This window comes from Austrofundulus limnaeus, unplaced genomic scaffold (assembly GCF_001266775.1).
Source record: "Austrofundulus limnaeus strain Quisiro unplaced genomic scaffold, Austrofundulus_limnaeus-1.0 Scaffold4, whole genome shotgun sequence".
Lineage (NCBI taxonomy): Eukaryota > Metazoa > Chordata > Actinopteri > Cyprinodontiformes > Rivulidae > Austrofundulus > Austrofundulus limnaeus.
This window is the reverse complement of record NW_013952406.1, coordinates 2646086-2661944: the sequence shown is the minus strand read 5'-3', so window position 1 is coordinate 2661944 and position 15859 is coordinate 2646086. Positions and strand designations below refer to the sequence as shown.

General features: G+C 39.2%; 2 protein-coding genes across 3 annotated transcripts; one reads left to right on the top strand and one right to left on the bottom strand.

Annotated features, from left to right (window-relative positions):
• Positions 1 to 162: 162 nt before the first annotated feature.
• Positions 163 to 5453, bottom strand: moto (minamoto). 2 transcript variants are annotated; one of them, XM_014023298.1, is made up of 8 exons: positions 5359 to 5453; positions 4991 to 5088; positions 4058 to 4221; positions 3846 to 3950; positions 2228 to 3725; positions 1689 to 1823; positions 1140 to 1314; positions 163 to 1066 (listed from the first exon to the last, which is right to left on the bottom strand). In XM_014023298.1, exons 2-8 carry the CDS (start codon positions 5045 to 5047, stop codon positions 876 to 878), a joined length of 2325 nt encoding a protein of 774 aa, XP_013878752.1. In that variant the 5' UTR covers positions 5048 to 5088; positions 5359 to 5453; the 3' UTR covers positions 163 to 875. The 2 variants fall into 2 exon arrangements, with proteins under 2 accessions (XP_013878752.1, XP_013878758.1); XM_014023304.1 differs by lacking the exon at positions 3846 to 3950.
• A 1815-nt stretch (positions 5454 to 7268) lies between these two features.
• On the top strand, positions 7269 to 9653 carry LOC106528176 (frizzled-2). Its single transcript, XM_014023288.1, has one exon. It carries the CDS (start codon positions 7419 to 7421, stop codon positions 9045 to 9047), a length of 1629 nt encoding a protein of 542 aa, XP_013878742.1. The 5' UTR covers positions 7269 to 7418; the 3' UTR covers positions 9048 to 9653.
• The last annotated feature ends 6206 nt before the right edge of the window (positions 9654 to 15859 follow it).

The window sequence follows — 15859 nt, the reverse complement described above, 5'->3', positions numbered from 1 at the left end:
GAAACTGACACATTTCACTGATAACGTTAATACATTTATATTTTTACTGAAAATTTTTAACTATCAATGTTTTATACTCTAAAGTTTTGCCTAAATTCAAAAATGTAAAACAGTACAGTGAATGGCAATTAAAAAAAATGTTTCACAAACACGAACATTTTCAGTTTTAAAAGGTTACATTTTACAAGTTAAATTTAAATTAAGCTTTAAAATAATAAACTGTTTAAAAAAACTTAACTGTATGTCCCTGATAAATGATTGTAACACTGTGTCTTTTAAGAGTTTGATAAATACATTTAAATATAGTGAACTTTTTTTTTAGAAGTTTGAGTATTGTTAGGACATTTTAAACTGAACAACTGACTTAAAAAAACTGATTTAAGAATCTTAAGGTTACAAAGAAAAGTTGAGTAGAATTGATTGGAACGTTACAGAATTTAGCATGTTAAGTTCAAACTATTGCCCTTGTGATTCAATTATTAGTGGGGGGAATACATAGAACACAAGTTCTGTTGTATTCCAATAAATAAGTAAAACGAAGAATTCACTGAAATCTTCCACATAAATAGTGTCCTTAAATACTGTGGTGATGGTACACAAGATTGGTGGTGATTTGGAGTTGGTCCTAATTAATTGAAATTAAGTTAAGATATGGCAGAGTAAACTAAATTTCATGTAACTCCTACACAAAAAAGAAGCTCTTTGGGGTCAAAACATTCAGTCATTCTTAAGCTTCAAAATGCTCATCTCATTTTTGTATTGATCACTCTTTGGCTGATAAAATGTTACATTAACCTGAAGGTAAATAATATCTTTTGAACATTTTCTCTTCCTCCTTATCAACTTCTTTAAGCCATGCTTGTAAGCAAAGTGATTTATATCACAAAAGAGTAGCCCTGAAACAGAAAGGAGCACCTCTCAGTGCATGTCGACTCCTCGTATGCGTGGTGGTCCTGCATCATCACAGGCTTCAGCAGGGTCATCTGTAGGGCACACCACAGGGCCGTGCGAAGCCTTTTGGTGGCAGCAGACATGTCTTTCAGCGCCACGGCCATCAACAGGTTATCTAAATAAAGAAGTAAATTAGAACCAGGAGCATCTCAGAGTGACAAACTTAGAGCACGTTTAGAAATGAATACCTCTGTCTTCAGTGAAATAAAGTCCCTGCTGCTGAGTTTTGGTCACGTTTGCACCGCCCTCTTTGCATCTTACTTGGGTGATGCAAACAGCCAAGTGGTGATTTTTCAGTGCTGCGTGGATGTTCACATGTAGGGAGATGCCGCAATGCTCCATTGTATCGAGAAGGCTTGCAACCTGCAACAAATAAAGCTATTTTTACTCTTTCACTTTATGTAAATGGCTTTTCTCTGTGGCCATAAAATATTTTTTAAACACCTATTCTATAAAAACAAAGTTTTGAGTGAACCATGTTTGCATTTCACAACAAGTCGCATGTTAACCAGTACACAGTACTTGCAAATCTACTGGAAATTCTGGTGCAAAAGACTTCTTAATCTACCAGAAAAAAATGCCTTATTGAAGCTGTAGTTGGTGATRGTGTTATATAAGCATGTAAAATAAGCAGATCTTCTGTTAACTGAATAAAATGAATTATCGTCACTCGAGACTGAGTTGCCAAAATACACCTGTAGGTGGCAGTATTACTGCTGTTAAGTCAGCGCTTTCACCTTTGCTTGTTCTCTCATCTGGTTAACAAGGAGCTGCTCCACTCTTGTAGGGTTTGGTGGTATTCTGGGTAGATTAGTGTCGGTCGTCACTGAGGTTCTTTTCCCAGGAAACGTCTTCTTAAGAACGATCTCWGTCTGAAGTAGAAAACACAAGGAAAAATTACAACGAGACAATAAAAAATAACATTCTGAACAATTAAAAACTATGTGTGACTACTCAACCTATTGACGAATATAAAAACGTATAATTTATGTGTAACTATGTATATTTTGTTTAAAATTTGTTATCTTAAAAAAATAAATGCTTCCTAAACAAAAACAAATCTACACGTTATGTGTTTGACTGACGGAGGGTAATTACAGTCAATGGCTTTCTAATTTTAATTTTGTATATTCACTCTATGTGTTTATGTATGCAAGCTGTTGTTTAATTATAATCAGTATCTTATACTCACAAGAAGTGGAACTAAAGTAATTTTATAATGTCAATGCATGTTAAAAATAAAATGTTATAATACCTAAACAAATCTAAAACATACCCTCTTTCTTTCCTTCTCCAAAGATTTCCACTGTTCATAACATTCATCCAGGCTGAAGTAGAGCTGCATCCCTGGTCCTCCTTGATTGATCATATGTGAAGCGGTCATRGCTGAGACCATACCATGATATGTGTTCTCTCCTCTGTACGTCATGTCACTGACGACGGAGTTGAAAGCAGCGGCCTCGTTAGCTGATATACCATTCCTATCGATACAAGGAACACCGTTTCTGAAGAGTCGTGAAGATCTAGASCTGAAGTCTGAGTTTCTGGGAGTACTGGGGTACCTCCTAAGGTCATTTACAGGATACCTACGAGGTGTGAACTGCTGTRGATTCCCTGCATAGACCACAGTGTTTTCTCCATCCAGTCTCTGATACTGCATGTTCCCCTGGAAATCCAAGTATGGGTTTTGTTCAAAGGCCTGCTTATCTCCCTCTGTCATGTGAGCGTTGCTGTGTTGCCTCCTACAGAAGCCTTCTCCAAGAAATCCAGGCATTTGCATCTTCCTTTTTTCTCTCTCCAGTTGGGACTTGATTTTCGCCTGCATCTGGCTCTGCTGGATCTGATGTTTTGTGTACTGGTTCATGCTTAAATTAAAGTTCTCTTTTGGCACTGCCATCTTGTTTTGGTGATGGTTCGTGAGGTTTGAATGTGAAGAAAGGGCCCTCGGTTTCTGAATGTACTCTGTGTGTTGAGAGCTGAAATCAGGAAAATCCTGAAAGGCATCGAGTTTCAAATGTTTTGTCCTCACTTCTCCAATTCTTCCCCTCTGCACCGATTCCAAGTCTCCCAGCAGCTGTCTTTGGATCTGCATTGCAGGAGAACATTGTGTTGACACTGCAGGACTGGTGACGTTCCACTGTTCCGGCAATCCTTGTTCTTTATGCAAGCCCAGCGTCTGCTTGTGCATGTTTGGAAACTCTTCATGACAAACGCTGTCATGCTCACAAGGCATGAATGACTGAAAGCTGCTGACCAGCTGGTTCACGTCTTCTTGWACATAATTCTCATTACAAAATGGATTTACACTGCTTGGGGTGTACTGGTCTTCGTGAAAAGCATCGGAGGAGGAGCCGTTCGTTTCATTTTGTGGTCTGAAGATTTCACTGAGCTCAGAGAAACTATTCAAAGGCTGATCATTCCCTCTGTCAATATAAGGTGACATGCTGATGTATTTACTTTGTTGCACCTGGTTAGTGTTCATCATCTTGACTACAGGTAGACCTGGTGGCAGCTTCTGAGGACGCAAAGAATGACTGTCTCCATTGGACGGATTAAAAACCCATGGTTGACTGCCAGCAATGCCACTGGACTGTCGACTCAAATTTTCACCCATTTTGTCAATTGCTTGTTGTTGTGATTTGCTCAAAGTCTCGTGGGATAGATGGCTCGAAGGTAATGAAGGATTACTGAGTGTTTTTGCCTCGGTCTTAAAATACTGCAGCAGTTCTTCTCTCAGCGTCTTTGGAGACCAGAAAGGACTGCATGTAGGTAGGCTTTAAAAAGATACAGTACATAATTTATTGTCAGTGTTAATAATAATATTCACTTTATCTGTTCTGTCGCAACTACAGATGGCACAATCCACCCTGCACATATGAAAACAACTGACATACCCCTCACTGAAGAAGCTGTCCCTCGAATCTGCTTCATCCAAAATGTTCGAAACTAGACCTTGCAGGTCTGCCTCAGTGTCACCATCAGCTTTATCGGTTGGTTTTCTTAAACCAAAAAATAAATATTTTTATCAAACGATAATTAATCGTGATTTTTTTAAATTTACTAAATAATCTTTTTGCCGTAAAAAAATCTACTTGTTACTGTTTACCTGTTTTTAATGCTCGTCTGGGTGAAACCAAACGTGTAGGGATCTTCTTGAGAGTTGTGAGGCCAGGTCATGTAGGAGGTGTTGTCCTTTTCTGGTTTTGAAGCCAGTGAAATGAACGGCAGTGACATGCTTCCACTATTTAGACCGGCAGAATTAACACCTGTCTGAAAAGAAAAAGAAATAAAAAAATAATCAATGTGAAGCTCTTATGAAAACAATCAGTTCCAACATTATTTATTTTTCATGCGTACCACAATACATATCTTAGCAATTTTAATAGTAAGCAATTTTTTTGCAGATTACATTGCTAGTCCTTTTTTTAATTTACTTGTTTAAACTGATGCCTTAATGTAACAGAACTTTGAGCGAGGGGAAAAAAACGTTGAGCTGAACCCAGTGTATAAATGTGTCGTGAACAGAGCAGTTTACCAATTTTCATGTTTCCGGACTGGTCCAGAAACTGCCCAGTCTAAAAACCTTCACATGCATGCCTTGACTTGGATAAATCTGAACAGTAAAAATGTCAAGAGTCTATATAATACAACAGAACAAAAATAGCTGTTGATGTTGACGTGATTTGGTAATTTCCTGGTTAATTATATTGAAAACAATAAACATGTAACTATGTTAGAAGAAAACTAATCAAATACTAGGTTTATGTTATTTTTCTGCTTGTTGGCTGAATATTTTTAAGGAGAATTTTTGAAGTTATTTTTTTTCGAGTCAAGTGTTTCATTAATCACACAAATACTAAAAGTTGGATACTAGCTGAGGTGGTAAATTATAGTTTCATGGATGTATATATTAGTTCAGTGTTTACAGGAAACTTTGGCTATCAATTATAGAATAGATTCCCCCAATATTTTACCACTTCATAAAATGTTGAACACATTATATATTAAATTAGAATAAAAACACACCGACAATACTTACCTGCCGCTGACTTGCTTGAAAGAGTGGATTTGAGGTCTGATGTCCGTCAAAAGCCATTTTGAGTTCTGGTCTGGGCGATTCTTCAGTTCTTCATTGGTCTAAGCATGGCAGAAAAAGTTCATGGTTAAAAGTATCGTAACCCTATCGGTACGGTATGTAGGTGTAAAATACGATACTTTTATATTAAAAGCTAAGAACTAGCTATTTCGGCTAACTCTAAAAAGGCCGTTGAACAGCATGAAGCTAAAGAAATTGACGCTGCTTTAGCTAACTAGCTGTTACAAGTTACAACTCGTAGAGCTAACTTACATCAAGTCAAGTTATCTGAGTTACATTAATCATCGAAAAACAAAACAAAAAAAATTTACCTGGATTCGGTTTAGGGGGGTAGAGATACACTTTTTCGGGTTTCACGGTTTACTTTGAAGTGACCTGAGTCCTCCTCCTCGCGAGCTGTTTCACTGACCCCTCCCCCTCCCCCGTCCCCTCAGTCCCTGTCCTCGTGACCTGAACGCACATTGGTTGAAAAGAAAGGAAGATCGTTTATTTTGTCCAATTAACATTAAGCTCGCGATGCGAGCGCATAGCAACGTCTTCTGCCGGCCCCTCCTCCATGACGGAGGAGACGCAGGTGGTTGTGCGTCCATCCACCTGCAGTTGACCCGCTGTGGACTCACTGTCCCGTAGAAAGAGTCTGAATTTATGTACTAAAGTGCCGAAATGCTCCATTTTACATCGTGATTTAAATGCTGACTGTTTTTCTGTTTTGTACTCTGCATTTTTTTACTCTGCATTTTTGCCATTAGAGTCACTTCATTTATTTTAATCAGCTTAGTGCTCCTTCATCATCAAACCTTTCAGCTCATTCTGAAGATGGGCGCTTTGACTTTATTTATTTATTTATTTATTTATTTATTTATTTATTTATTTATTTATTTATTTATTTATTTGTTTGTTTGTTTGTTTAAAATTATTCTCTTAGAAGTCTGCTTCAGCACACCAGCCCTGTTTTTATCTTGTTATGCTACATTTAGCTTTTGGCTATTGTTTGCTACTTTTAGCTTGTGGTCAGTTTTTAAGGAGTCACTACTTTTAGCTAACCTTGGCTACTTTTAGCTAGATGTTTGCTACATTTAGATAGTTGTGCAAAGTATTGCTTCTACCAGACTTTTCTATTTTTAATGTGAACTTACTGTTTTGCTATTTCAAGCTTTTAGCCTTTTTTTAGATGGACTTTTGCTACATAGTTTTTAGCTAGTGTTTTGCTACTTTTTGCAAGCTAGACATTTGCTACATTTAATTAAATAGCTAAATGCAAATGTTAGCTTCATACCAGCATTTACTGTTTTTAGTGTCTGTTTAACTACTTCAACCTTTTAGCTCAACTTTAGATACACTTTTACCTTTAGTAGTGTCTTAATACTTTTTTGAAAGTCTTGCTTCTTTTAGCCATAGACAATTGCAACTTTTTAACTATGCAAAATTTAGCTTTTCACCAGACCTTTTATTTTCATCACAAGATAATCAAGTCTGAAGTTTTTCATGAAAGGAGGTGGATGATATGCATTCCTTCAAAAAAAAATGGTAGTCTCTAATTTACTATTTACTGCAACCATCAGAAAGTGCCGAGACACCCTCTGCACCCCTGCTTCCCCTGCATTATTATTATTATTATTATTATTATTATTATTATTATTATTATTATTATTATTATTATTATTATTATTATTATTATTATTATTCACTGTTGATTATTGAGTTATTTACCCCCCCTCAAAAAAACTGAGTGCATTAGCAGCCTGATCTCCCAAAAAACTTTCCAACTTGAAATATAAAATAAATATCCATAGTATAACTAGTATATAACTTTAAGTATGTAACTTAGTATATAAGTACATAACTTTAAAAACTTGTAGGGACTTTCTCCTTTGATAAAAGTATTGTTTCAAGAAGAACCGAAAGTTTGGGCGAATCTATCTGTGGATTCAAGTTAATCTACAACACTGTAAAGCAACGAATACACAGGAAGTGAAGTCTTCAAAATAAAAGCATCTGTTGCAGCTCGGACTCTGCACAGGCCCTGTTTTAAGTAAATGAAAAGTCGCATTACTCTTTTATTATTTTATGTTACATAATCCCTATAAATGTTCATGAAACGTGTTTTTTACATAATTGTTCGACTTGTAGGACTTTATTTTGAAATCTTTATCATAGAAGTCGTGTCGTATGTAAGCGGCTTTGACAGGGGGAGAGGATAAAAGTAATGGGAAGAAAAAAACAGAAAAGAAAAAAAGTCAAGCAGCCAACCAGGAGATTGAGTTTAACAGAAACAGCGTTCATATTTTCACCTTCAGAGTTTACTGTCGTTTAAGGATTTGGTTTTTAAACACGTAAAGCGTCAAGTTGATCGCGTCTCTGGAAAAAGAAGATGACTGTAGAGTTTCGTTTTTTTGCTCTCCTGCTGCCTCTCCTGGTGTCAGCGCAGTATGAAGGAGACAATGGGATAATAATCCCGGAGCATGGATTTTGTCAGCCGATTTCCATCCCGCTGTGCACGGACATAGCCTACAATCAAACCATCATGCCGAACCTGGTGGGCCATTACAACCAGGAGGACGCGGGGCTCGAGGTTCACCAGTTTTACCCGCTCGTGAAGGTACAGTGCTCGCCCGAGCTGAAGTTCTTCCTGTGCTCCATGTACGCGCCGGTGTGCACGGTTCTGGAGAAAGCCATCCCACCCTGCAGRTCCATTTGCGAGAGCGCCAAGCAGGGCTGCGAGGCGCTCATGAACAAGTTTGGCTTCCAGTGGCCGGAGCGTCTGCGCTGCGAGAACTTCCCCGTGCACGGAGACGGCCAGATCTGCGTTGGCCAGAACCAGTCCTCTGCTGCCACCGTGCCCCCCATCAAGGCTCCCTCGGGGCCTCAAAACAACCCCGTGGTCTCCACATATGACAGACCATTCCACTGTCCCACAGTTCTTACTGTCCCTCCATATCTGAATTATAAGTTTCTGGATGAGAGGGACTGTGCAGCTCCCTGTGAGGCAACAAGGAGTGGTGGGAGCCTGTTCTTCACCGACAAAGATGTTCATTTCTCCCGTTTATGGATCCTGGTGTGGTCTGTCCTTTGCTGTGCATCGACACTGTTCACGGTAACCACGTATTTGATTGACATGCAGCGCTTTAGGTACCCCGAGCGGCCCATCATCTTCTTATCCGGCTGCTACACTATGGTCTCCATCGCCTACATAACCGGGTATTTTCTTGGAGACAGGGTGGTTTGCAACGACGGCTTCAGCCCAGATAGATACAAAACCATCGTCCAAGGCACCAAAAAAGAAGGCTGCACCATCCTCTTCATGATGTTGTACTTTTTCAGCATGGCCAGCTCCATTTGGTGGGTCATTCTGTCTCTCACTTGGTTCCTGGCGGCTGGTATGAAATGGGGTCATGAGGCCATCGAGGCCAACTCTCAGTACTTCCACTTGGCTGCGTGGGCCGTGCCGGCTGTGAAGACCATCAGCATCCTGGCCCTGGGACAGATCGAGGGAGATGTGCTGAGCGGGGTCTGCTTCGTCAGCAACCTGGACCCCCTACGTGGCTTCGTGCTGGCCCCTCTCTTCATCTACCTCTTCATCGGCACGTCGTTCCTGCTGGCCGGGTTCGTGTCGCTGTTCAGAATCCGCACCATCATGAAGCACGACGGGACCAAGACGGAGAAGCTGGAGCGGCTGATGGTTCGGATCGGGATCTTCAGCGTGCTCTACACCGTCCCCGCCACCATCGTGATTGCCTGTTTCTTCTACGAGCAGGCCTTCCGTCCCCACTGGGAGCGTAGCTGGGTCAGCCAAAACTGCAGGGGCCTGGGCATCCCCTGCCCGGCGCAGGCCGGTCACCCCATGACCCCAGACTTCACTGTGTTCATGATAAAGTATCTAATGACGCTGATCGTGGGAATCACATCTGGTTTCTGGATCTGGTCTGGAAAGACTCTGCACTCTTGGCACAAATTCTATACAAAGCTGACAAACGGGGGACACGAAGAGACCACTGTGTAGAATAAGAGACATTTAAATGTTGGTAATTAATTTCTGTTTTATTCCTTGTTGTTCATTGGTAACATTTTATAAAAAATTCGTATTTGCCTCAGCTTTTTAGAGACACACGGATGGACTTTTGGAACAAGACAAGCCCGACTGAATTTGACTCTAAAGTCTTCATTGCAAGCTATAAAATAAAACCTTAAAAAGGTATAATGAACTATATTTTATGGTGAAAGAGTTTATAAACAGTTCTTTTCTCGATATATTGATATGTAACGCTGTAATGGGGGTACGCACTCGGTGTGAACGTAGCACTCGGCTCAGTCAGCGATAAATCACATGGACGTTTGAGTCACGTGACGGACCTACATAAAGCTGACCATTATCTGACATTAACCATCAATATGTCCAAAAATATTAAGGTTTTTGTGAATGTGCAGTGAATACCTCTAAAGAACAAAATAAAAACTAGATTTTGTTAATGAACGCCAAAGAGTCAACCAAGGACATGCCGAAAAATGTGTTTTATAAACGGTTTGTGTGAACTTTCATAAAACTGTAAATAGATTTTTGTAAAAAAAAAAATATTTGTATTCAAAGTAAACATTTTACTATCTTCTACCTGCTTTGTTTGTTTATGCACTAGCCTATAAGAATATATTTATTCTAATAATTCAACTACAAGAATACAACAAATTATTACATTTTTGTTCCTTTGGCTTTTTTATGACACCCTTAAAAACATGCTGAGTTTCTGCATTTACAACTAAAAATGCTTGTCTTTCAGTTGATAGCCTCTTCCGACGTATTACAAGCACTGAACAAAAAACAAAAAAACTTTTGGGTTCTTACTGGAGAGGATTTGGATAAGCTATATATATATATTTTTTTAAAAAGTCCACTTCTGCGTGGTTGTGAAAATGTTCCGGCCGGCCTGTTCTGTCTAAGGGGATATTCCGTTTTGCCGGGTGTGCTTTTTCTGCTTTCGTGCCAGTTTGGAATTCTCCGAGTCATGCACGGCTGAAAGCGAGCCTTTTCTGCTGTGAGGTCACTGGAAGAAGACGGATGCGTTTTCAGAAAGCCGATCTTCGTGCCTCGAGCTCCGAGCGATTGTTTGTGTTGTTGAAGATGAAACGTTAAGATGTAATCGCGGGGCTGCAGACAGGCTCCTGAGTTACCGCTGYTGGTTTCACTACGACTCCCAGCGATTAAAGGCCCAGCGTGCCTTGAAGGAATGTATATCTCCTGCTGCCTTTCGTGACCGACTTTTAAATCAAGATGGCTGCTACAGCTTGTGTTAGTGGGTGAATTCAGAAGTATTCTCAGCTACTACCATTTAAAGTGTTTGCAGGATTAGCAGCCCACTTGAACTGGACCCAACTGTTACAAACTTTATCACACATGAAGGAATTCAGCATAATCTGTTTTCTCTTTGACTTTTCCTACATCCTAACATGGGGCTGAGTAATGATGGCCTGTAACAGACAGGTTAGAGTGAATAAAAGGAAGGAACTGATGCTTAGAGGAGGGGAAACCCCATAAATCAACCTGCAGCGTTTCTACTGTACCCTTTCACAACACCTCTGCCCTCCTCCCTGACTCCAGTCGGATGATTGAGGGGAACGTAAGTGAGTCAGTGAAGAGGCGCTGGGCCTTCGCCGAGTGACAGACAGTCTCCTGTGCGCCGCTCACTTCAAAGCGCCGCAGAAACCTGACTGGCTCCTTGTAAACTGTACTGCCTGGCCCGAAGGCCCACTTCCTGAGCTTAACTCAACTTAATGGCCGGCTTGTTTGGCTTTGCAGTGGAGCAGAGAGGCGAGCGAGGGGAGGCGGCCTGTGGGTGGGGTGCTGCAGGCAAAAGCGTTAGATTGTTTTAGGGTTATAAAGAGGGAGGGCTTTGGAAGGCAGAATGGAAAATTCTGTATTATTAGGTTACTTTTGTCTTTCTCCTGTAGGAAAGAAATGGGAAAGCGAGATCCAGAGGTTTGTTTTTTAATCGCTCGAAAAGCAAAGCGATAATATTTTTGCGCTTGTGTTTTGTCATTTTAAAATTTACCGATTTTAAGAAAACTTTTAGAAAGTAATCAGTCGGTTAACATCTACAGCTTTAGCAGTTAGCCTGATTCAAGATGGCTGCCACAACCAAGTGAGCTTAAACACATAAATGGCTATAACCAGTGTTGTATAAAGTACCACAAAGCGATACTTAAGTAAAAGTACAAGTATCTTACAAAAACATTACTTTGGTAAAAGTTAAAGTCTCCTTTAGTAATATTACTTGAGTAAAAGTTTTAAAAGTAACTGATATTTTTTGTACTTAAGTATTAAAAGTAAAAGATTAGATTTTCTGTAATGAAAATTACTAGGAGGTGACCTCATCAAAAAATGTACAAACGACTATATTGTAATAAAATAATTTATGTTAAACTTAGGATGCACTAGTCCAGCTGTTTCAGTTTATATACATATATCAAGGCTGCACAAACCTTTTCCCCAAAATAAAAATCTACCTGAGGGCTGCAGCCAAACGTAATAATATAATTCATAAAATCAAAATACTACAGTACTTTTTATTTTAATGATTATGTCCTGCTGGAGTGTGACATGATTTGTTTGTGTACAAACTAATACAGTATCAAAATTTTATAAATTTATACTTCTCATTCAACCACAAATAAATTCACTCTATCTAGGAGGCACTATGGATAGTATTTATTTTTTTACAATAACAAGCTGAGATGAAAACAAGCAAAAATGAAATAAAAGTAACAACTTTCTACTTCTTGCCTTTTTTAAAAATGTAAGGAGTAAAAAGTACAGATAATTGTGTGAAAATGTAAGAAACAGAAGTAAAAAGTAGGCTGATTACTCAAGTAAAGTACAGATGCCCAATAAATCTACTTAAGTACAGTAGCAAAGTATTTGCATTTAGTTACTTTAAAACTCTGGCTATTACTCGGTAAATTAAACAAACAATTTAAAATTTGGTGTGGTAGTATCTGAGACTGATCCTCAACTTCTGTTTTGAGCACCATAACTCTTCACTGATGATTTAAAACGTTGCCATCAGTGGAATCAGCTCTGTTGGTTTGACCGATCTGAAAAACAAAAACTCAATCGTTGACTAATCCTACATTTTGTAATCAACCTGAAACAATCAGAGCAGGTGCTGGGAATGACTCTCAGCTACTACCACACCGTTTAGCTCAGTATTTACAGTCATTTTGTACACGATTGTGCTTCGAACCGTGTTTTTTTTTTTTTTTTTTTTTTACAGAACAAGAACTATATCAGGGCTGTAAAGGTGCTTAAAACAAACATACAACTGAAGAGAAGAGGAGAAGAGTGGAAACGATGAGAAGAAGCCAGACATGGAGCCTGTTTCTAATCAAGTCCTGGTTCAGACCCAGGAAGAATTCACTCTCAGAGGGCTGAATTAGTTACAGTCATACATTTTCCTAACCAGAGACGAGTGATTCAAGAGCAAATATCAATCTGTCATGGTTTCACGAAAAACGCAACAGGAACTCCAGTGCATTCCTTTTATTTCTCTGTCTCTCTCCTGTCAGAGGTGATCAAATATGGAGCACAGCACATCGGTGAGAGTCTCTTTGTGTTTTAGGTTCCATCTTTATTTAGTGGCTCCCGACATTCAGCCGCAGAGCCATGTTTTTTTAAAAGTTTTTGAAATGTGAACGTTGAATGTTGGAGTTCACCTTGTTTATAGCAAAATACCTCACCGGTTCAATCTGAATGAAGTTGCACTAACTGACATGAAAAAAGGTTACAACTCAGTCGTTGAGCTCAGATTRGCTGGGAGTCATTCACAGCACATACTTTCAGCGTGACTTCTTGCAGATAGATGAGAGTAAGCGTGTAAGTATTTTTAAGGTTTGGCCAAAATGTTATAGCTCTGTCATTTTCTYGACAAACTCTGGTATGAAAGGCGTCGGGTGAAATGTGTTCTTTTAAAGAATGGTAGCTCTCCCTGGCTTATATAGTGACAACTTTATATTTTAAAAATAACTTTATCGTATTGTCTCAAAAAAAATCAAATAAACTTCCTGCAAAACAACCTTGTACATAAATATCCGACTCAATGAGTTTCACAACTTCACAGCTCGTATTTATTCCCCCATAAGGCCGACGAGCCGGGGACCACACACGGGTGGCTTCGGTTCCAACATTAAGACAACAAACTCTGGAGGCTCGCTCTAATCAAGTCCCGGCCCAGTTGGACTTTATTTTGTGTCCGATCCCTGCAGGCAGGATGGGGACGGGGGAGTGGAGGGGAGTGGTGTCTCTGAGCGGCTCCAGCTGCTGAGCAGAGGTGACAACAGCTGCATGACCCACATCTGGGGCAGCCAGCAGCACGTCTGGGAGGACGATAGTGCTAACTGGAAGGAGTGCGTGTGTGCGTGTGTGTGTGTGCGTGTGTGTGTGTGTGTGTGGAGATAAAGAGATAGTTAAAGCACATTCAAACACCGCAGTATGTACACAACCACTCATAAACTGTGAGAGTGATGACACACATACTACAAAAAGGACAGTTTTTTTATTTTATTTTTTTACGGCTGAGTTGTTTTTATGTTTTCCAGTGATTTCAAATGAAAAACATTCACACCAAAACCTTGAATGGTTGTTTCTTATTGAGAAATACTGTCTGTGTGTGTGTGTGTTCGTGTGCCCGTCTGTTACCAAAATATCTCATGAACCATTGGGCAAATTCAAACGAAACCTGCGAGAGGTAATCATTAGATGCATATCTACAACTGATTAAYGTTTGGAGTCAGCTCAATCCAAGATGGCCGCCACAACCAGCTGACTTTACAGAAACAGAAATGGCTAAATTCTGTTGATTTTACAGATTTAAATTAACATTTGGTTTAGCTGAGATTGATCTCAAACAAAATCAAAATGAACAATAGTTTTGTTTAAAACTTTGTCACCAGCTACTTCAGGTCAACACTGTCTGTCTGTTAGCAAAATTTCTCATGAACTAGTGGACAGCTTTTATTGAAACTTTCAGGAAGTGATTACCCARTATGTGTCTACAACTGATTGCCTTTTGGAAGCAATCCAATTTAAGATGGCCACCATAGCTAACTGATCTTAGAAAACGCAACAATAGCCACAACTCATTCAATTTTACAAATACTGAGCTGATATTTGATGTGGTACAAGCTGAGAGTCATTCACAACACATATTCTGAGCACAAAATCTTGCAATCTTGTTAATAATAGTAAACTGGAAATGTAAAACAGTTGTAAAGTTTTTGACTGATAAGACAATCAGGTCCTTGATGTGCTGCAAGGAAATACAAGTTTTTGTACATTGATGTCTGCTGCAGTGAGTGACTGCATGTTTTGCTAAACTAGGTGCAGAAAAAAAGAAGTGAATGGAGAAGTAATAATTGAATCCAAACACCGATGCTGTCATGGGCTCCAGTAAGGCCCAAGGCTACAATGAGGATTTATTGAGCGAGCTCCTCTCCGGTGAGCACGGCGGGCATGTTTTATTGGAGGCCCTCTCTGCAGCGCTTTGTGAGGAATTTTATTTTCAACACATCGCTCAAGTCTGGGAGAAGAACGGTGGAAAAGGGAAGAACACCGCAGCCTTTTTGTTGACAGTTGCAGAAATTTTTACGGCTTCAGAAAAATGACATCAGAGCTTCTGTTTGTAGGCCGTCTGTTTGTTTGTTGACTTCCATCGCCTCAGTTGTGCGACGAGGAGTTTCTCTGTCCGTCTTCCTGTTTACAGCTCGTCTCTATGAATAAAACWGCGGGAATGAGAGAGCGGTTAGACTGCAGTTCTTTAGGTATCTCTGTAATTTCACTCTCCACACAGTAAAATCGCTTCCATGTGGGCCCTCGCTAACAGCACAGGGGTGGAGGAGCCTCACTGCGAAGGTGGGGGTGAAACACACTCACACAGCCTCCCAAATGTTCAACATCAAACTGCAGCACCGAATTATGTTGTTACTTTACCATTGGTGGGAAATTATAGGGTCTTTGCTAAATTTATGATAATAAAAAAGAAAAGTGTCTTGTTTTTTTTTTTATAAAGTCACAAATGTAAAATATTTAAACTCTGACTCAGAAAAATGCGTCATTCAAGTTTTCAAGTTTGCACAAATGAATGAAAACTTAATGGTAAATTCTGTGAAAGGCTTAAAATGTTTTCTTCTTCTTCTTTTTTTTTCTTTTTTTTTTTTAGCTGTTGGCTGAAATGTCCTGGAGAAATTGAGGGCCAAATGGTCATGATTAATGTGTGAAAAACCAGTGGAGCAACAAACAACAGGACCTTTTGCACATCAAGGTCAGCGATCAGAAAAACCTCTGCAGTTTTATTTTTCTTTTCAGCTCAGCAAAAAAGAAAAGAAAGTTTTGAAACATGTCATGCCTACAAAAGAAAAAAAAACTTATCAGTAAAAAAAAATTGAATCTATTTTTTTGTTGTTGCAGTTTTTACTTCAGTGAGTACAATAAAGATGTTTTTTTATTTATCACAAACAGCACCACCTGCTGTTTAGATTTGTGTACTGCAATCTAAGTCCCAAGTATTTTTGTGGAGAAAAAAAAAATGTAAATACAGTTAAATAATCCAAAAGGTATAAAAGTTTTAAACACTTGAAGTCATAGAAYATAAATTAAGCCAACTATTCTGATACAAAAGGTTAAAATAACACAAAATCTGTGAAATTAAAAAGAAAAACAGGGGAAAAAAGACAATGAAAATGTCAAACTCTGGGTAGAAACTCACAGTAGATTTATTACCAGTGACACCCACAACCTAGAGTGTGAATTCCAGTGAAGTATATATATAT